General features: G+C 40.0%; 1 protein-coding gene across 3 annotated transcripts in view; it reads right to left on the bottom strand.

Moving 5' to 3' along the window:
* LOC109919150 (calcium-binding mitochondrial carrier protein Aralar2) overlaps positions 1–15,865 on the bottom strand; it is a 222,699-nt gene that overhangs the window by 123,135 nt on the left and 83,699 nt on the right. For all 3 annotated transcript variants that reach the window (XM_048617775.1, XM_048617779.1, XM_048617785.1), the window contains exon 4: positions 1,362–1,501. In XM_048617775.1, coding sequence (XP_048473732.1) covers positions 1,362–1,501 — 140 coding nt within the window. The remainder of the gene's footprint in view (positions 1–1,361; positions 1,502–15,865) is intronic.

The following is a 15,865-nucleotide window of genomic DNA, read 5'->3' as shown; positions in this document are numbered from 1 at the left end:
AAGAAAGAGACGTGTAGCTCAGGTGGAACATCTTTTAGTCATTCTGGGGGAACAGGGATGAACCCATGAAGCTGAATACATATTAGCACTGCTGCCTCACGCACCAGAGACCAGGGTTCATACTAAATTGCCCATAGTGTCCAAGGATGTGCGGGGTAGAGGGATTAGCCATGGGAAATGCAGCGTTATAGGGATAGGATAGGAATGTGGGTCTAGGTGGGATGCTCTTGAGAAGGCTAGTGTGGCCAGCTCCCACACTGCAAGGATTCCATGCATCTGAGTGATGAAAAAAATACCACTAAAAAAACTAGGATATCCAAACGGCAAATTGTGCATCAAATTTTCGGCAAACATAATCCACCCACTTTTCGTACTTATCATGAATGCACATAAGCTTTTTTTTTTTAGTTTCGGTGCCTGTAATGCCAATACCACAGAACCAAAGACTGCAGCCTGTCTACAATGAATAACACAATGACTAAAACAACAATATTTCACTTCCAAAATAGGTTGTAAAACAAGATGATTGTTGGTCCAGGAAACTCTTTGAAATTATACTTGACTGAAAACATGTAGCTGCTCTCAATTAAGGAAGTGCTACTCGCGATATGTGTTTAAAGTATTAGGAAATGTCAGTTTTGATATAGCTTCAGCTAATCAAATTCTACAACCTGGTGAGAGAGAGGAGTGAATCTGGTTTACAACAATACCGTAAAATAGCTTCCTAGCAAATTGGCCACTTGTTTTAGACTGTGTCAGATTGCTTTGTTTCAATGGTTGCACTTCGCCTCAGAATCAAAAGATCATGGGCTCATGTACCACTCTACATATCTGGGCACAATAAACAGATTGACAATCCAACGCAGTTCTCAGCATACTGCCTTGCAGTTGAGTTTTAATCAATGGCCTTATCTGCCCTTCTATATGAAATCCCATGGCAGAACTGAATAAAGTAATACCTTCCCGACGTACTAGTCAATGTGTATACCTAAACCAGCCTCAGCAGAGCAAATGATCTGGTCATGAACCACTGATGTCTGTTTATCCTCGGTGCACAAACTAGGTACTTAAGGTCATGAAAGATTCCATGAAAAGTTAGCAGCTTATTTTTTTCCTGTAACTTTCCCATTGACTCAGTGCAATTTTCAAGGCCTGGTAAACACTTGTCACACTTAAAAACATTTGTAACAAAATATGACAAGTAAATATTGCAGTAATCTAATAATATAAAGTAGTTTTATAATATTACACCAAAGAAACATCTATAATTACATTAATATAATTACTAATATCTAATGGAAAAAATGGCTTGAATTATACAGACATTAGATATACAAGACATCATCATTTTAACAACCTACCAGGAGAAACTGAGAAAATTCTTTGTAGTTAAGATGATGTTTCCTATCCTTTCCAAAGTGCAGATCCACAAATTCAGAATTCCAGTTAAATGGGATGCGCTGGTGAATACTGGTTTGGCTAAATATTTGCTTGATGTGATCTATATGTCATGATGAAATATATATATTAATTTATAATTCTAAGAAAAAAAGCAGGCCACTCTCATTGAAAACAGAACAATCGTTTCTATTATCCTCCTAAAGCCTGTGTTAATATGAAACTGAATTCAGATAACTTAAGGTCAACCATCTGTCAGATTAAATGCCCTCTTCTGCAATATTCAAATACCATGACTTAGTCCAAATGCTTGTGGTGATTAACCTATCAAATTTGTAGCTTTGTAATAACTGCCATGAAATTTTACTCCAGAAAAAGTACGCCAGTCAATTCTCATTCTGACATCAACAACATTTGGAAGTTGCTGGAGACACCGTACATATGTTTCAGTATAACCATACTTGGAAAAATAATCCAGATTTGTGTAACATACATTATTGACAGAAGGCAACCTTTCCAACATCACAGAAGCACAGATTCTTTTTGAAGCTCTTAAAATTATGGTACTGAGGATTTTTTTCAGGGTGTGATTAATACTATGGCTTTACTTCTCTTCCAACTATATGAAGCTAAAACAATTACATGACGAGCAGCATTATTTGAACATAATTTTCTAATGTACTTAACTTTTACCTTCACACATACTCGATGTTTATGCATAAACACAAACGTTCAAAATTTCAATATATTATGAGCCTCGAAATTCAATAGTATCCCACAACTGTTTTCAGGAACTAAATGGGCATCAAAGCTTTTTACTGAACATACAACAAAGCAATAGTGCCAATCACTGTACACCTCCTCCTTTCTTTGACTGATGCCCACCCATGTCCCAATTGTCCTCCATATCTGTGTTCCAATTGTTCCATTGCAATCAAAGCACACTCTACAACAGTGCCATTTCCTTTTTGTGAGTAAACTGGCAAATAATATTAAAACAGACAGTATAAAAGTTTCTTTTAATATATAAAAAGAAAATAAGAGGGCAAAATTAACATTGGCCCCTTAGAGAACATGGCTTGGGAAATAATACTGGGAAAGCAGGAAATAGCAAAAAAGTTAAATACACTTTGCATCACACAGTAGAAGATATTAATAGTATTCCAAAAATACTAAATAATCAAGGACTAAAAGGGAGTGAAGAAATAAACACTCTCACTATTACTAGAGAAAACGTATTAGGCAAACTAGTGCAGCTAAAGACCGCTAAGTCCCCTGAACCTGATGGGTTCCATCCCAGGATACAAAACGAAGTAGCTGGTGGTAGTGGATGCACTGGTAGTAATCTTCCAAGAATCTGTAGATCCTGGAAAACTCTGAGGACTGGAAAATTATCAGCGCAACAGCTTTGAATGGGGAAAATACAGCAAGGTTCAGAAATGGTTCATTTACAAGCTGCTAGGACTGGTTAAGACAAGTATGTTATCACCATCTGGCTGGCACAAAATGGGTTGAGAGATACCTCAAGAATGTAGCTAGTACCTTTTATGGAGTAAAAGATTATGCCAGGCAATTCCTAAGATTGGCCAATGATCATGCATTTAGTGACGAACAGGATGTGCAGGGTCTCAAGTGGATGGCTGACAAAGCAGGACCTCAAATTTGAAATATGCAAGATGTGTCAGATCATTATGCATCACTACATGTGGCCATAAGATGTGGGAGCAGAAGTAAGCCGTTTAGCCTATTGATTCTGTTCTGACATTCAATGAGATCATGACTAATCTAGTAATCCTCAACTCCACATTCATGTCTTTTCTTCGTAAGTCTTGATTTACATGCTGATGAAAAAACTATATCTCAGCCTTGAATGTACTAACAACCCTCTGCAGTAAAGAATCCTACAGATTTACTACCCACTAAAAAAAATCCCTTTTCACCTCTGTCCTAACTGGGTAATCTCAAATGTTTGAGATTATGCCATCTGATCCTAGACTTTCCGACAAAGGGAGACTCCTCTGAATCTGCCTTGTGAAGCCCCCTAAGATCCTTGTATGTTTCAGGAAGGTTGCCTCTCATTCTTATTCCAACGAGTACAGGACCAACATACTCAACCTCATGTAGGAAAATCCCTCCATACCCAGGATCAACCCAGTGAACTTTATCAGGACTGCCTGCACTGGCATTATATCCTTCCTTAGGTAAGAGGACCAAAACTGTTCTCTGTATTCCAGACGTGGTTTGACTAATACCTTGTATAGTTTTAGCAACACCTCTCTATGTTAATATTCCATTCCCTTCATTGCCTTCCCTATTACATGCTGAACTTGGATGCTGGCTTTTTGTGATTTGTGCATGAAAACCCCTGTGCTACGGCTTTCTGCAGTCTTTCTTGATTTAGATAATATTCAACACCTCTATGTTTCCTGCCAAAGTGCATAACCTCACATGTTCTCACATTATTTTCCATTTGCCAAGTTTTTGCCCACTCGCCTAACCTATCTATCTCCCCTTATAGACTCCGTCATCTTCATCACTTGCCTTCCTGCCTATTTTTGTGTCACCCACAAAATTGGCAATAGTGCATTCTCTTCTGTCATCCAAGTCATTAATGCACATTGTAAATAATTGTGGCTGAATGCACTGATCCTGTGGTTCTATCCAGGTTATAGATTGTGATCCTGAAAATGACCCCCTTCTCTTCACTCCCTGTCTACTACAGGTTAGCCAGTTCTCCAACTATATTAATATATTATTCACAACAACATGGGTTCTTGCCTTATTGAGTAGTCTAACGTGTAATGTCCCATCTAATGCCTGTTGGAAATCCATATATATTACATCTACTGGTTCCCCTTTATGTATGCTGCTTGTTAACTTTTCAAGGATTTCTAATAAATTTGTCAAGCATAGTTTCTCTCGCCTGAAACATCAGCCTTCTTGCTCCTCTGATGCTGCTTGGTCTGCTGTGTTCATCCAGGTCTACACCTTGTTATCTCCAGTTGGCAATGTGATCAGCATTATCAGTTAAGATAATAATGAAGTATAAAACCAGAGTTTGTAAGTGGATCAGGGAGATCATGTCCCACCCTGAATGACATACGTTCCCTCCTGCATATGCCTGAATATAACTGGTAAAACTGAACGGAGTTTCAAGTGGTCTGTCAGAGAATCACAGGGTGTTCAAACCCAGGTCAATCTCCCCCTTCACCACTATTTAAGAAGGTAAAGAGACAATAACAGACATCTGTTACTGGGAAAATGTCAGAGTCTATTATAGAAGATTTAATCACAGAGGGTTTAGAAACACATAATACAAATAAGCAGAGTCAAAATGGCTTTATGAAGGAGAGAAACTATGCTTGACAAATTTATTAGAAATCCTTGAAAAGTTAACAAGCAGCATACATAAAGGGGAACCAGTAGATGTAATATATATGGATTTCCAACAGGCATTAGATGGGACATTACACGTGCACTGATGGTGGAGGAAGTGAATGTTTCAGCTGGTGGTGGCTGAGACGCTTTACAAGTGCCTTTTGACCTCGATATTACGAATTTCTTAATGGCTTTTAAGCTGAATCCAGACATCCACAATCCCAATGTGTACCTTATAGCTTATGGATAGACTTGAGGGAGACAGCTGAAATGCAGCAGAATTCACAGCCTTTGAGCTATTCTTGTAGCCACAGTTTTCAGTGCTCAGTTTCTGATCAATGGCAAGCTTCCAGGATGTTCGTAGGAAATAGGAGTAGACTATCATTCAGCTTCAGCATTCAAATTGATTACCTATCTCAAGCGATTTTTCTCCATTCTTCCCATATCTTTGATATCAAGGGCATCCAGAAATTTATTGATTTCTGCCTTGAACATGTTCAATGCTTCCACCGCCCTTTGGAGAATCCTCAGATTACCCATCCTCTTAACTGAAGAATCCCTTTATTCTGAGTGTGTCCCTAGTTCTAGACTCACCGGTCAGGGGAAGCATTCCATCAACATCTGCCTTGGCAATTTGATGATTGTAAGCTGCAGCAATGATAATGCTTTTGATTGTCCAGGGAGATAATTTGCATTTTGTCTTATATAATAAGAATATCAATTGTTGGAGGAACTCAGCATGCCTGACAGAGTCTGCAGACAAAGAGACAGAGTTAACATGTTCAAAGCCTGTTTCAAAGATGAGTTCAGCAGGTTTGGCAGCATCTGTGAAGAGAATTCAGAGTTAACGTTTCAGGTCCGGTGACCCTTCCTCAGACCTGAGCTTTTCCAGCAACTTCGATTTTTGTTTCTGATTTAGAGCATCCACAGTTCCTTTGGTTTTCATAGATGAGTCATTGGGCTCAAAATGTTAACTCTCTGTCTCTCACTCCACAGATGTTGCCAGATCTGATGGGTTTCTCCAGCACTTTGTTTTTATTTCAGATCTACAGTATCCATACTATTTTGCTTATATTTGAGGATTTTCTCTTCTTGGAGATGGTCATTGCCTGGTACATAAATGGCAAATAACATCAACACCACCTATCAACCAAATTCAGAATGCTCTCTAGGTCTTTCTACATGCATGTAGGCAAAGACTGCTTCAGTATGAGAAGTTACAAATAGAAGTGAACACTGAAATCATCAGCAAATATTCTGAGGATAAATATTTGCTTGCTATATGATCTGCTAACCTAGAAACCTGCTTGTTTTTCACAAGGGATAGTGTCTACTTCTGCTTTTAATCTGTAAAGCAGAATTATGCTGAGGCTTGCCAGATACTGACAGCAGTATTACACCCCTCCAGTGGATGCAGTCACTGAGATTTCCCTTATTTGGCAGCTTGATGATTATTCCTCACCTCCAGTCATCCAGGACGTCTTCCACAATCCAGATGTTGGCGAACAGGTCTGTGAACTTTGTTAAGACAGTGTTCTTGCCACGTTCAACAGCTCTGCAAGTATTTCATTGATCCCAGATGTCTTGTTCTTGAGCCTCTTGAAGGCTCTTTGGAGTGGTACTATCTGAAGTGGTGATTTTTCCTAGGTTGATGTTCAGCTGCTGAAAAGGTGGAGATGTCATCAAACTGAAACATCGAGCTGAGGTTGGGCTGCTTGAGGATCTCCTGAAAATGTTTTACAACATTGCCTCCTGCCCCATTAATATCATCCTGCCAACTTTGTCCTCGATTTGTGCAGCAGTGTTGGTCTTGCACCAATCAGCACCCAATAAGTCTGTACTGCATCTTCCCAGATTTGTTACAAACTACCTTCACACATGAAGGTCCTCACTGTCGCAAGCATCTCCGCACACTTCTACAATACTTTCATATCTATACATCGGATGCCACTACTTGTTCCCACTACTCCTGAACATAAGGCATAACATAACTCCTTAACATATTATGTCTTAGCGTAAAATACCCAAAATGCCCATTAAATATTTTAGAATCATAGAATCAGACAGTGCAGAAGAGGCCCTTCAGCCCATCAAGTCTATACCACCAAAACATATACCACTGCCTATATTAGTCATACTCTCCCACTCTGGGCCCATAGCCTTGAATGTTATGATGCTTCTAGTGCTCATCCAAGTATTTTTCAAAAGACTGTTTGGTTTCCTGTTTCAGTCAGTATATTCCAAACCCCCACCACCCTCTGGATGAGAAAACTTTTCCTTAAATCCCCTCTAAACCTCTTGCCTTTCACTTTAAAATGCCCTGTTGTTAATTAATCTCTAAATAAAATGAACAGCTGCTTTCTATCCACCATGTCCATGCCCCTCAATCTCAAACAGCTCTTCAGTCCCCCTCAACCTTCTTTGCTCCAAAGAAAACAACCCACACTTATCCAGCTTCTCTTCACAAGTGAAATGCTCTACCCCAGGCAACAACATAGTGAATCTCCTTTGAACCCCATCCAGTGCAATCACTTTCTTCCTCTACCATCAAGCTGACAGCAGAGTAGAATGCTTCAGCCAGAGCTCGTCCTCGTCATCCGTTTCTTTGTCGTTTCTTTATTTCTCCTCTCTTGGTGTTTCTTTTCTTCATTCCTGGTCTCAGTGTAGATCTGGTGCAGTGCCCATGGCAGTCTCTCAGCCTAGTCTCTCGGTGGTTCGTGGTGATGTCTTAGCCCAGCCTGGCCTAGCCTCTTGTGTGGTGTCTTGCCCGGGCAGGTTCCAGAGGCAGGAGGAGGAGATTGGGGAAACTGTAGCTTCATGGCCCAAAAAGTGTGAACGGTGAGGGAGGTTCCCCTGGTATCTGTAGCATTGGTGGTGTCGGGAATAGGCAACTGAGGTCTCCCAAGAGCGAGCTAAGTGGAGGACTCAGAGATTGTTGAAATTTTAACTTTATTCCTTTATTTTTCTAGTTTATACTAAGATAGACTTTAATGTTAACTATTACCTTATATCATAATTTTTCTACTTATTCTATGAAGGTAATGCTTAATATTTTAACCTTGTTTCTTTTACTACTTTGTACCTAAGTCTTTTCGGACCAAGGTACCTTTGTATCTAAGGTGGTGCCATGTGGGGTGACGATATTATATACATTTCATGTTCTCCTGTACTTGACTACATGTGATCATTAAATATAAATCTAAATCTAAATCTAGTGTGATGTCCAGAAATACACACAGCACTCCAGCTGTAGCCTAAGCAAAATTCCATACATCTTCGACATGACCTCCCTGCTCTTAGAATCTATGCCATGACTGATAAAGGCAATCATCCCCTGTCCTGCCACCTTCAGGGATCTGTGGACCAGCACTCCAAGATCTTTCTGTTCCTCTGAGCTTCATAGTGCCTTGTCATTCGTTGAGTACTCCCTTGTCTTGTTTCTTCTTCCAAAACGCATCACTTCATGTATATCAAAGTTAAATTCCATGTTCCAAAGAAACCACTCAGGTATTTCCATTTAACTTTAAATTTTACTTTCCACAATCCTTCAAAACGTATGGCCTCTACAAAATTTAAAATATGAACTAGAAGTGTCTGAGACAAAATCTTGGATTTGATCCAAAATAAAACTAAAGGCTGATTTTTCAGCTTTTTAACCAAGTCCAAATTGCATTGTTTGGTCAAGCAATACTTGCCATAGGACCAGTGGATTTTCTCACCGTATCTTACCAAGCTTGCAGCATTATTTGGCATTTTAGTCCTTATGGTGAGTACCATGTCTGATTTCTGCCCCATCTTACCATCGCCATTCCAGAAAACCCAACAATCACTGGAGATCCCGAACTGACTGACATTTTATTTAAAAGCATGTTGTGCACCACAGAAGTACCGTCACTCTGGAGTTGCCTTGCACATTCCCAACGTTTGCCCCAGACATGGCAAAGAGGTGGGAGGAAATCAGCATCCCATTTTGCTGGAATAGTTTTGCTGGTTGGGGTGGTGCACAAGCAGGAATTCCTCTTCTGCAAGACCTGCGGTACAGTCAACAACAGCAGATAATGCCATCTGGTCCAAAATTGTAACCCAAGTTAGAGCAGTCTCAGTCATATAGAAGAAAGCCTAGAACTGTGGGAGGAAAGTCAATGTCCTTTTCCAATCTGCCAGGCTAAATTTGTGTGATTCCTCACACCTAATTAATCTCTACTACTAGATCCACCTCTCAGCAAGGTTCACGCTCAACTATTCTTACTATTCTTCCCCTGTATCTCTGACCCATCCCAACCTGTGACATGACTAACCCTCCATGCCTTCGGAGTGATCTCTTTGAGTGATTTATTTGGGAAACCTCTGCAACTACACCAACAGTAATAGCTGTACCACCAACTTTCATCTTCTATAATAACTTGCTTCTCATTCCAAATCAGCTCTCACTCCTCATCAGCAAAGAATGCAGACTCCGACAGCCTGGGGCAGGCTCTAGACTCGTATCAGGGGCTGTCCTTAATTTATTGTGTCAGGATCTCAAGGCAAGGTTACCCTCCTTACTAGAATGAGGCCTGCTGACAACCTTGGCAAGTTTCCTGTTTTGTTTCTGCATTAAATGACATGGCAAGACAGTAACATGAGCCTCATATCTCTGGCAATTCACAAAATAGCAAGGCAAGGAAACGCAGGGATATGGTAAACATCCAGGTAGGCTTAGAATAAGTGAACACTGTGACAGCAAGTGAAGAGCCCAAGTTTGCATCCTGCTCCAATCCATGAGCTGGATGTGTGTCACTCAACATAAAATGTTCTTGCTACAGCATGACAATGACAGTTGCCAGTGCAGCCTGACGTGCATCACTGAAGTGTGGAAGCATCCTGTAGGTGGATTGGACAAGTGCCAGGATTGCATAATTTGTGGATATTGGGTGTACGTGCCTAAGGCACTGGCGCCTGGTATCCAAGTGGTTTGGAGCAAGTGGACAATTGTACCCACCTAGAATCTGCTCTGATTTCCACAGCAAATTTTCCTGGCTGCCAGTTTTTCCATTATCATAATGCCACAACATAAACAAGGCATTAAGTGGCAGCTATGCTGGTGTCAATACTGAACACCAAGTACCAACATTTCTTGTCTGAGAGTTGCAAGAACTAGCCAAAGTCACTATCTGAACTCTGCTTCACTTTAACATATTGAATACTACAATGTCATGGCAATAAACCCACAACAGAAGTGATCAGTTCACATTATGCAGATTGTAGTGAACATATAATTTTATAATTCACATCTTTTAGGAACATAACTTTTAAAGATGGGAATTGAATTTTTAAATACAAGGTAAATGGGGAAAAAAGTCTGCATTTGAGAAACTGTTAAACACACCTAAGATAACTTTAAGGATGATCCTAATTTAGATCAAGAGATTAGAATTAGAATGAAAACAATTTTTATGACCAGGTGAGAAGGGGCAAATTAGCTCTCCTCTTTTCAACCTCCTTGGTTGGCCATAACAAAGACTGTGTTCGTTTTAGCACAAGGTTATACCTCTTTCTATTTAAGTGTGGTTACTCAATTTGTACAACATCAGTAAGGAACCAATTACAAGATTATTTTGAGTGAACAAGTGCAATTTTATTGCATGCTAACCATAAGAAAAGACGATAAAGATGTAAAATCAAGCTTACATTCATACAGGTGCAATGTTAAATAAGGGATGGTGTTCCTTACAAAAGATGAATGCAAATAGAAATATTGCAAATATTTCAACTGTTGAGTTAAAATCATAGAATCCCTACAGTGTGGAAACAGGCCATTCAGCCATCAAGCCCACAATGACCCTCTGAAGAGCATCCCACCCAGACGCACACCCCCACCCTATCCCTGTAACCCTACATTTCCCATGGCTAATCCACCTCGCCTGCACATTCCTGGACACTACGAGCAATTTAGCATGGCCAATCCACCCAACCTGCACATCTTTGTACTGTGGGAGGAAACCGGAGCACCAAGAGGAAATTCAAGCAGACACGGGGAGAATGTGCAAACTCCAAAACAGTCAAATGCCTGACGCTGGAATCAAACCCGGGTCCCTGGTGCTGTGAGGGAGCAGTGCTAACCACTGAGCCACCATGCTGCTCTTTGGTGTTCTTATATTTATTTTTAATCATTTCTGTCACTGGGCACTTGTCATCTTGTTCCATTTGGTTCCAGTTGCAATTAAAAATCCACCTTCCCACCTTGGCTAAAAGCAGTTCCTTGAAATGAAAACCGAAAGAACTGCGGATGCTGTAAATCAGGAACAAAAACAAATTTGCTGGAAAAGCTCAGCAGATCTGGCAGCATCTGTGAAGGAAAAAACAGAGTTAACGTTTCAGGTCCGGTGACCCTTCCTCAGAACTGAGTTGCTTCCATAAGAGATAAAATTTATTCCTCTGGGTTCTGGAAACAAGGATTTTCTTAAAATCAGTTTGGCCTCTATCTGTGATGTCTCATGTGTACCCCACTGCCATGGGAATTGCTTGCAGGATTGCTTTTATTTGATTTTTGTTTTTTGCATGTACAAGTCCTCACCAAAAGCGAAAACTGGTTTCTGGGAACAGGAACAGGCAGAAAGCTGCCACAGTAATGTTGAGTCATGGATGGGAGACTGTAAAGCAACTGAAGCCAGTGGCAGAAGGTTGGCAGGTATCACTATGCAAGAATGCATGCTTTAAGTGGGGAGTCAAACTTCAAGAGGTACTGATGGAGAAGGAGGATCATAATGGAAGAATCCCAAGTAATCTCAAAGTTCAGAGAATACAGAAACAATGAAAATAGTTAAATGAATTTGTAAGGAACACAGCACACCTTGGTTTGGTCCAGGAAAAGCAAAGAAGCCTTCAAGACTTTATAAAGTTTCAGGAAACTTTTGGGTAAAAACAGAATTAGGATGGGATGTGATCTGCTGAGATTTTCAGTTCAATTACTAGGTACAAATGTTCATGAAATAGTGTTGTTAATAGTACTAGCTGTTTAATGTTGTAGAATTAAAATTTTGTTTTCAATATGAAATCTTGTTGTAATTCTCTCAAATAATAGCTGGGAGTTCAAATTTCCTCTCAACAGTTACTGGTCTCAACTGAGATTGTAACAAAATACATTCAAGCTGCAGATCCTAAGAGAAGAAAGATTTAGATTGTGTTAAACGGAGAAATAGTTTCTCGCGTCCTATACAGAGTCAGAGTCATAGAGTTATACAGCTTGGAAACAGACCCTTCAGTCCAACTCGTCCACGCCACCAGACATTCCAATGTGACCTAGTCCCATTTGCCAGCATTTGCCCCATATCCCTCTGAATCCTTCCTATTCATATACCCATCTGGGTGCCTTTGAAATGTTGTAAGTGTACCTGCTTCCACTACTTCTTCTGGCAGCCCATTCCTATATATGCACCACTCTGCGTGAAAGAGTCACCCCTCAAGTCCTTTTTAAATCTTTCCCCTCTCACTTTAAACCTATGGTCTCTAGTTTTGGATTCCCCTTCCCTAGGAAAAAGACCTTGGCAATTCACCCTATCCATGCCCTTCATGATCTTATGAACCTCTATAAAGGTCACTCCTCAGCCTGTGACATTCCAGAGGGAAAATGCCCCAGCTTATCTAGCCTCTCCTTATAGCTCAAATGCTCCAGTCCTGCCAAAATCCTAGTAAAGCCTTTCTGCACCCTCAAGTTTAACAAATTCTTTCTTTAGAATGGCGATCAGAATTGTACACAGTTTTCTAAAATTATATAAATGATATTTAAAGGGTTATGGTTGAGTTCACATTTCATTTTGTTAAAAATACATTAATGTGTTATGCAACAAATGAGTCATAAGCATCTAACTGAAGAAAAGTAGGTATTCATATAAAAGTGGTATAATCAAGATATAAAATAGCAAATATTTGCAGCCATTCATAAACCCCTGATTAGAGTTTGAATATTTAAATTGTTATCCTGTATCATTGACTTAGGCATCGATTTTTCTTTTTTGTTTGTTAATAATGCCTGTACTTAAATTGTGTCTACTCCATTTACATCTGTCAAACTGTAATTACAAGTTCAAAGGTGGTCTTCATACTGGTATTTTAAACATACCTGCATGCATTTGCTAGTGCATTGATTACTGACAATATAATTACTTCATTTTCTAGATTAACTGCAATCCAACCTTCTTTTAAGATAGCATAATGACACTTCAGTTCTAATAGTGTATAGGCAACAGGAGCAGTGAATTGCAGATATATGAATAAAGAAGAAGAAAGAGAGTCAATAACATTCGGTGTAGGAATCCACAATTTCGTTTCTGACAAATAAGCTTTGTAAGCAGGTCAATAATAAAACACATGCTGTCTTCTGTTTGGACAATAAGCTTTCTCAGGAAGACTTCCACTTCAAAATGCAGTTGTACTTACAAACTTGCACAACACATTAGTTTTAGTAAATAAAAATTTCTTAAAAAGGTTAAACGTATAGTAGCATGTGATTTCTCATCTCGCATCCCTTCTCTACAGCAAAAGCTAATTTCAAGAAGTGTAGGTAACCAAAATGAGAGAAACGTGAAACTTGTCCTACTGAAAAGTCAGTCAGATGGTGTCCTAATGGGTTTCCTGAAGGAATATGTGTGTTTAAATTAAAATCAGTAGGAAATGGACTGAATTGGTGACCATTTGTCAGCAAGAGAAAATTCAGTTGACCACAGAGTTGTGCAGTGTAACTATATGGTTGATTGTAGCTTTTCTGTCATCCAAGGAAATAACCAAATGAATAACCATGAACAGGCCTGGGGTCAAGGTTTGGTAAAAGTGGAGCACAAGCCCCCTTCGAGGGAAAAGAAGCAGATATCCTAATTAGTGAAAGATAACTGACCATGGTAGACATGACACACTTGTTTTCCAACTGATCAATTGCTGAAGATTGCACAGTGTCAAGAACTGATCAAGGATTGTTACGTTATTGTTATGTAAAAGATAACGATGGGCCCAAAATCAAAGTTCTCAACTGGGGCAAGCCTGATTTTAATAAGATCTAATATTTGGCCAGAGCGGACTGGAAGCAGATACTTTCAAGTAATTCTGTCTCAGAACAGTGGGATGCACTCAAGAAGGAAATATACAGAATATAGGGCCAACATGTTTAAGAAAGAAAAAGGGTGGGAAATCAAATCCTGTGAACCCTGTAGATAAAGAGACATACAGCTTTGCTTTGAGCAAAAAAGGGCGGCTTGTGGCAGATACAGGGGGCTCAAATTAGCAGAAGCCCTACCCCTCCTTCTCCCTACAGGAGTGTAGAACGTGCAGGAGGGAACTTAAAAGAGAGATTAGGAGACCTAAAAGTGGATAAAAAAGGACACTGGCAGGTAAAACAAAGAAAAATCCCAAGTTGTTTTACAGGTATATTAATGGTAAAAGGGTAATAAAAGGAAAGAATCAGCCCATTAAGGACTACAGAGATAATGTATGTGGAACCAGGGTATGTAGGTAAGGTTCTAAATGCATATGGTTGCTCTTTACTAATGAGGGACAGTCTGGGTATAGAAATCAGGGAGAAGATCTGTGATATAATTAAAGAAATTAGTATAGCCAGAGATTAGGATCAGAGTGGTCTGACAGGCTTAAAATTAAATAAATGACTAAGGCCAGATGAAATGCATCCCAGATTGCGGAGAGAGGAAATAGCAGGGGTGTTTGCAAAACTTCTCAATTCCTCCTCTCTGGCCACAGGAGAGGTGCCAGATTACTGGAGGGCAGCCAGTGTGGTACCATTATAAAGAAGGGAGTAAGTGATAAACAAGGAAATATAGACACTTAGTCTAACCACTGTGGTGGGAAACTTTGGCAGCAATTCTGAAAGACAAAATGAACCTGCATTTGGAGAGGCAGGGACTGGTTAAGAACAGTCAACATCACTTGCAATTGTAACCATTATATGGATGAACTTGTGATGTATTACTATTATAGTCGTATTTTGTAGTGTAATTTGGGTATACTCCATTATTGGGCTACATGTGGTTATTGGTTTTGCGATTGCGGGGGGGCATGTCTGACCAACTTGACTGAACTTCTTGAAGAGATGGCCAGGAGTGTAGGTGAGCACAATGCTTTTGATGTAGTCCACTTGGACTTCTGCAAGGCTTTTTAAGATATCCTGCATAGGAGGCTGACAGTAAATCAAAGGAAATTTGGCAAATTGGATCCACAATTGACTGAGTGGCAGGAAGCAAATAGTGATGGTTCAGCAGTGTTTTTGACTGAAAGTTTGTATCCACTGGTGTCCCACAGGGGTCAATGTTGGGGTCCTTGTTGTTTTTGGTTTATATGAAATGATTCAGACTTGAACACAGGAGGGTTGAGCAGTAGGACTGCAGCCAATACAAAAATTGGTAGGGTAGTAAACAGTGAGGAAGAAAGCCTTCGACTACAAGAGGATATAAATGGCTGATCAGATGGGCTCCTCAGCAGCTAATGGAATTCAATTCAGATAAATGTGAGGTGTACTTGGGCATGATAAACAAGGCACGAGAATACATGATGGAAAGCGGGGTCTGGGAAGCACCAAGGATCAGGGGGACCATGTTGTGCATGTACAATCGTCCCTTAGGGTATCAGGGCAGGTGGATAAAGTGGTTAAGGTACCATATGGTATACTTGCCTTTATCAAAGGATGACTTTAAAAGCAGGAAGGTAATACTGGAACTGTACAGAATGTTAGTTAGGCCACAGCTAAAGTAATGAATGCTGTTCTGGAATCCACATTATAGACGGTATGTGATAGCACTGGAGAAGATGCACAGTAGATTTACCAGATTATTGTCTGGGCTGGAGAATTTCGGCTGGGAAGACTGGACAGACTGGGGTTGTTTTCCTTAGAGCAGAGAAGATTGAGAGGGGACATGATTGAAATGTATAAAATTATGAGGGACATAGATAGGGTAAAAGGGAAGGAACTTTTCCTCTTGATGGAAGGATCAATGATCAGGGTGCACAGACTTAAGGAAAATGGCATAAGTTTACAGGAGATATGAGGAAAAACACTTTTACCCAGACAAGAGTGAGAATCCAGAACTCATTGCCTATAAGGGTGATA

Source organism: Rhincodon typus, chromosome 2, assembly GCF_021869965.1.
Source record: "Rhincodon typus isolate 14 chromosome 2, sRhiTyp1.1, whole genome shotgun sequence".
Lineage (NCBI taxonomy): Eukaryota > Metazoa > Chordata > Chondrichthyes > Orectolobiformes > Rhincodontidae > Rhincodon > Rhincodon typus.
The sequence above is the reverse complement of the archived record's forward strand: the minus strand, read 5'-3'. Positions and strand labels throughout refer to the sequence as shown.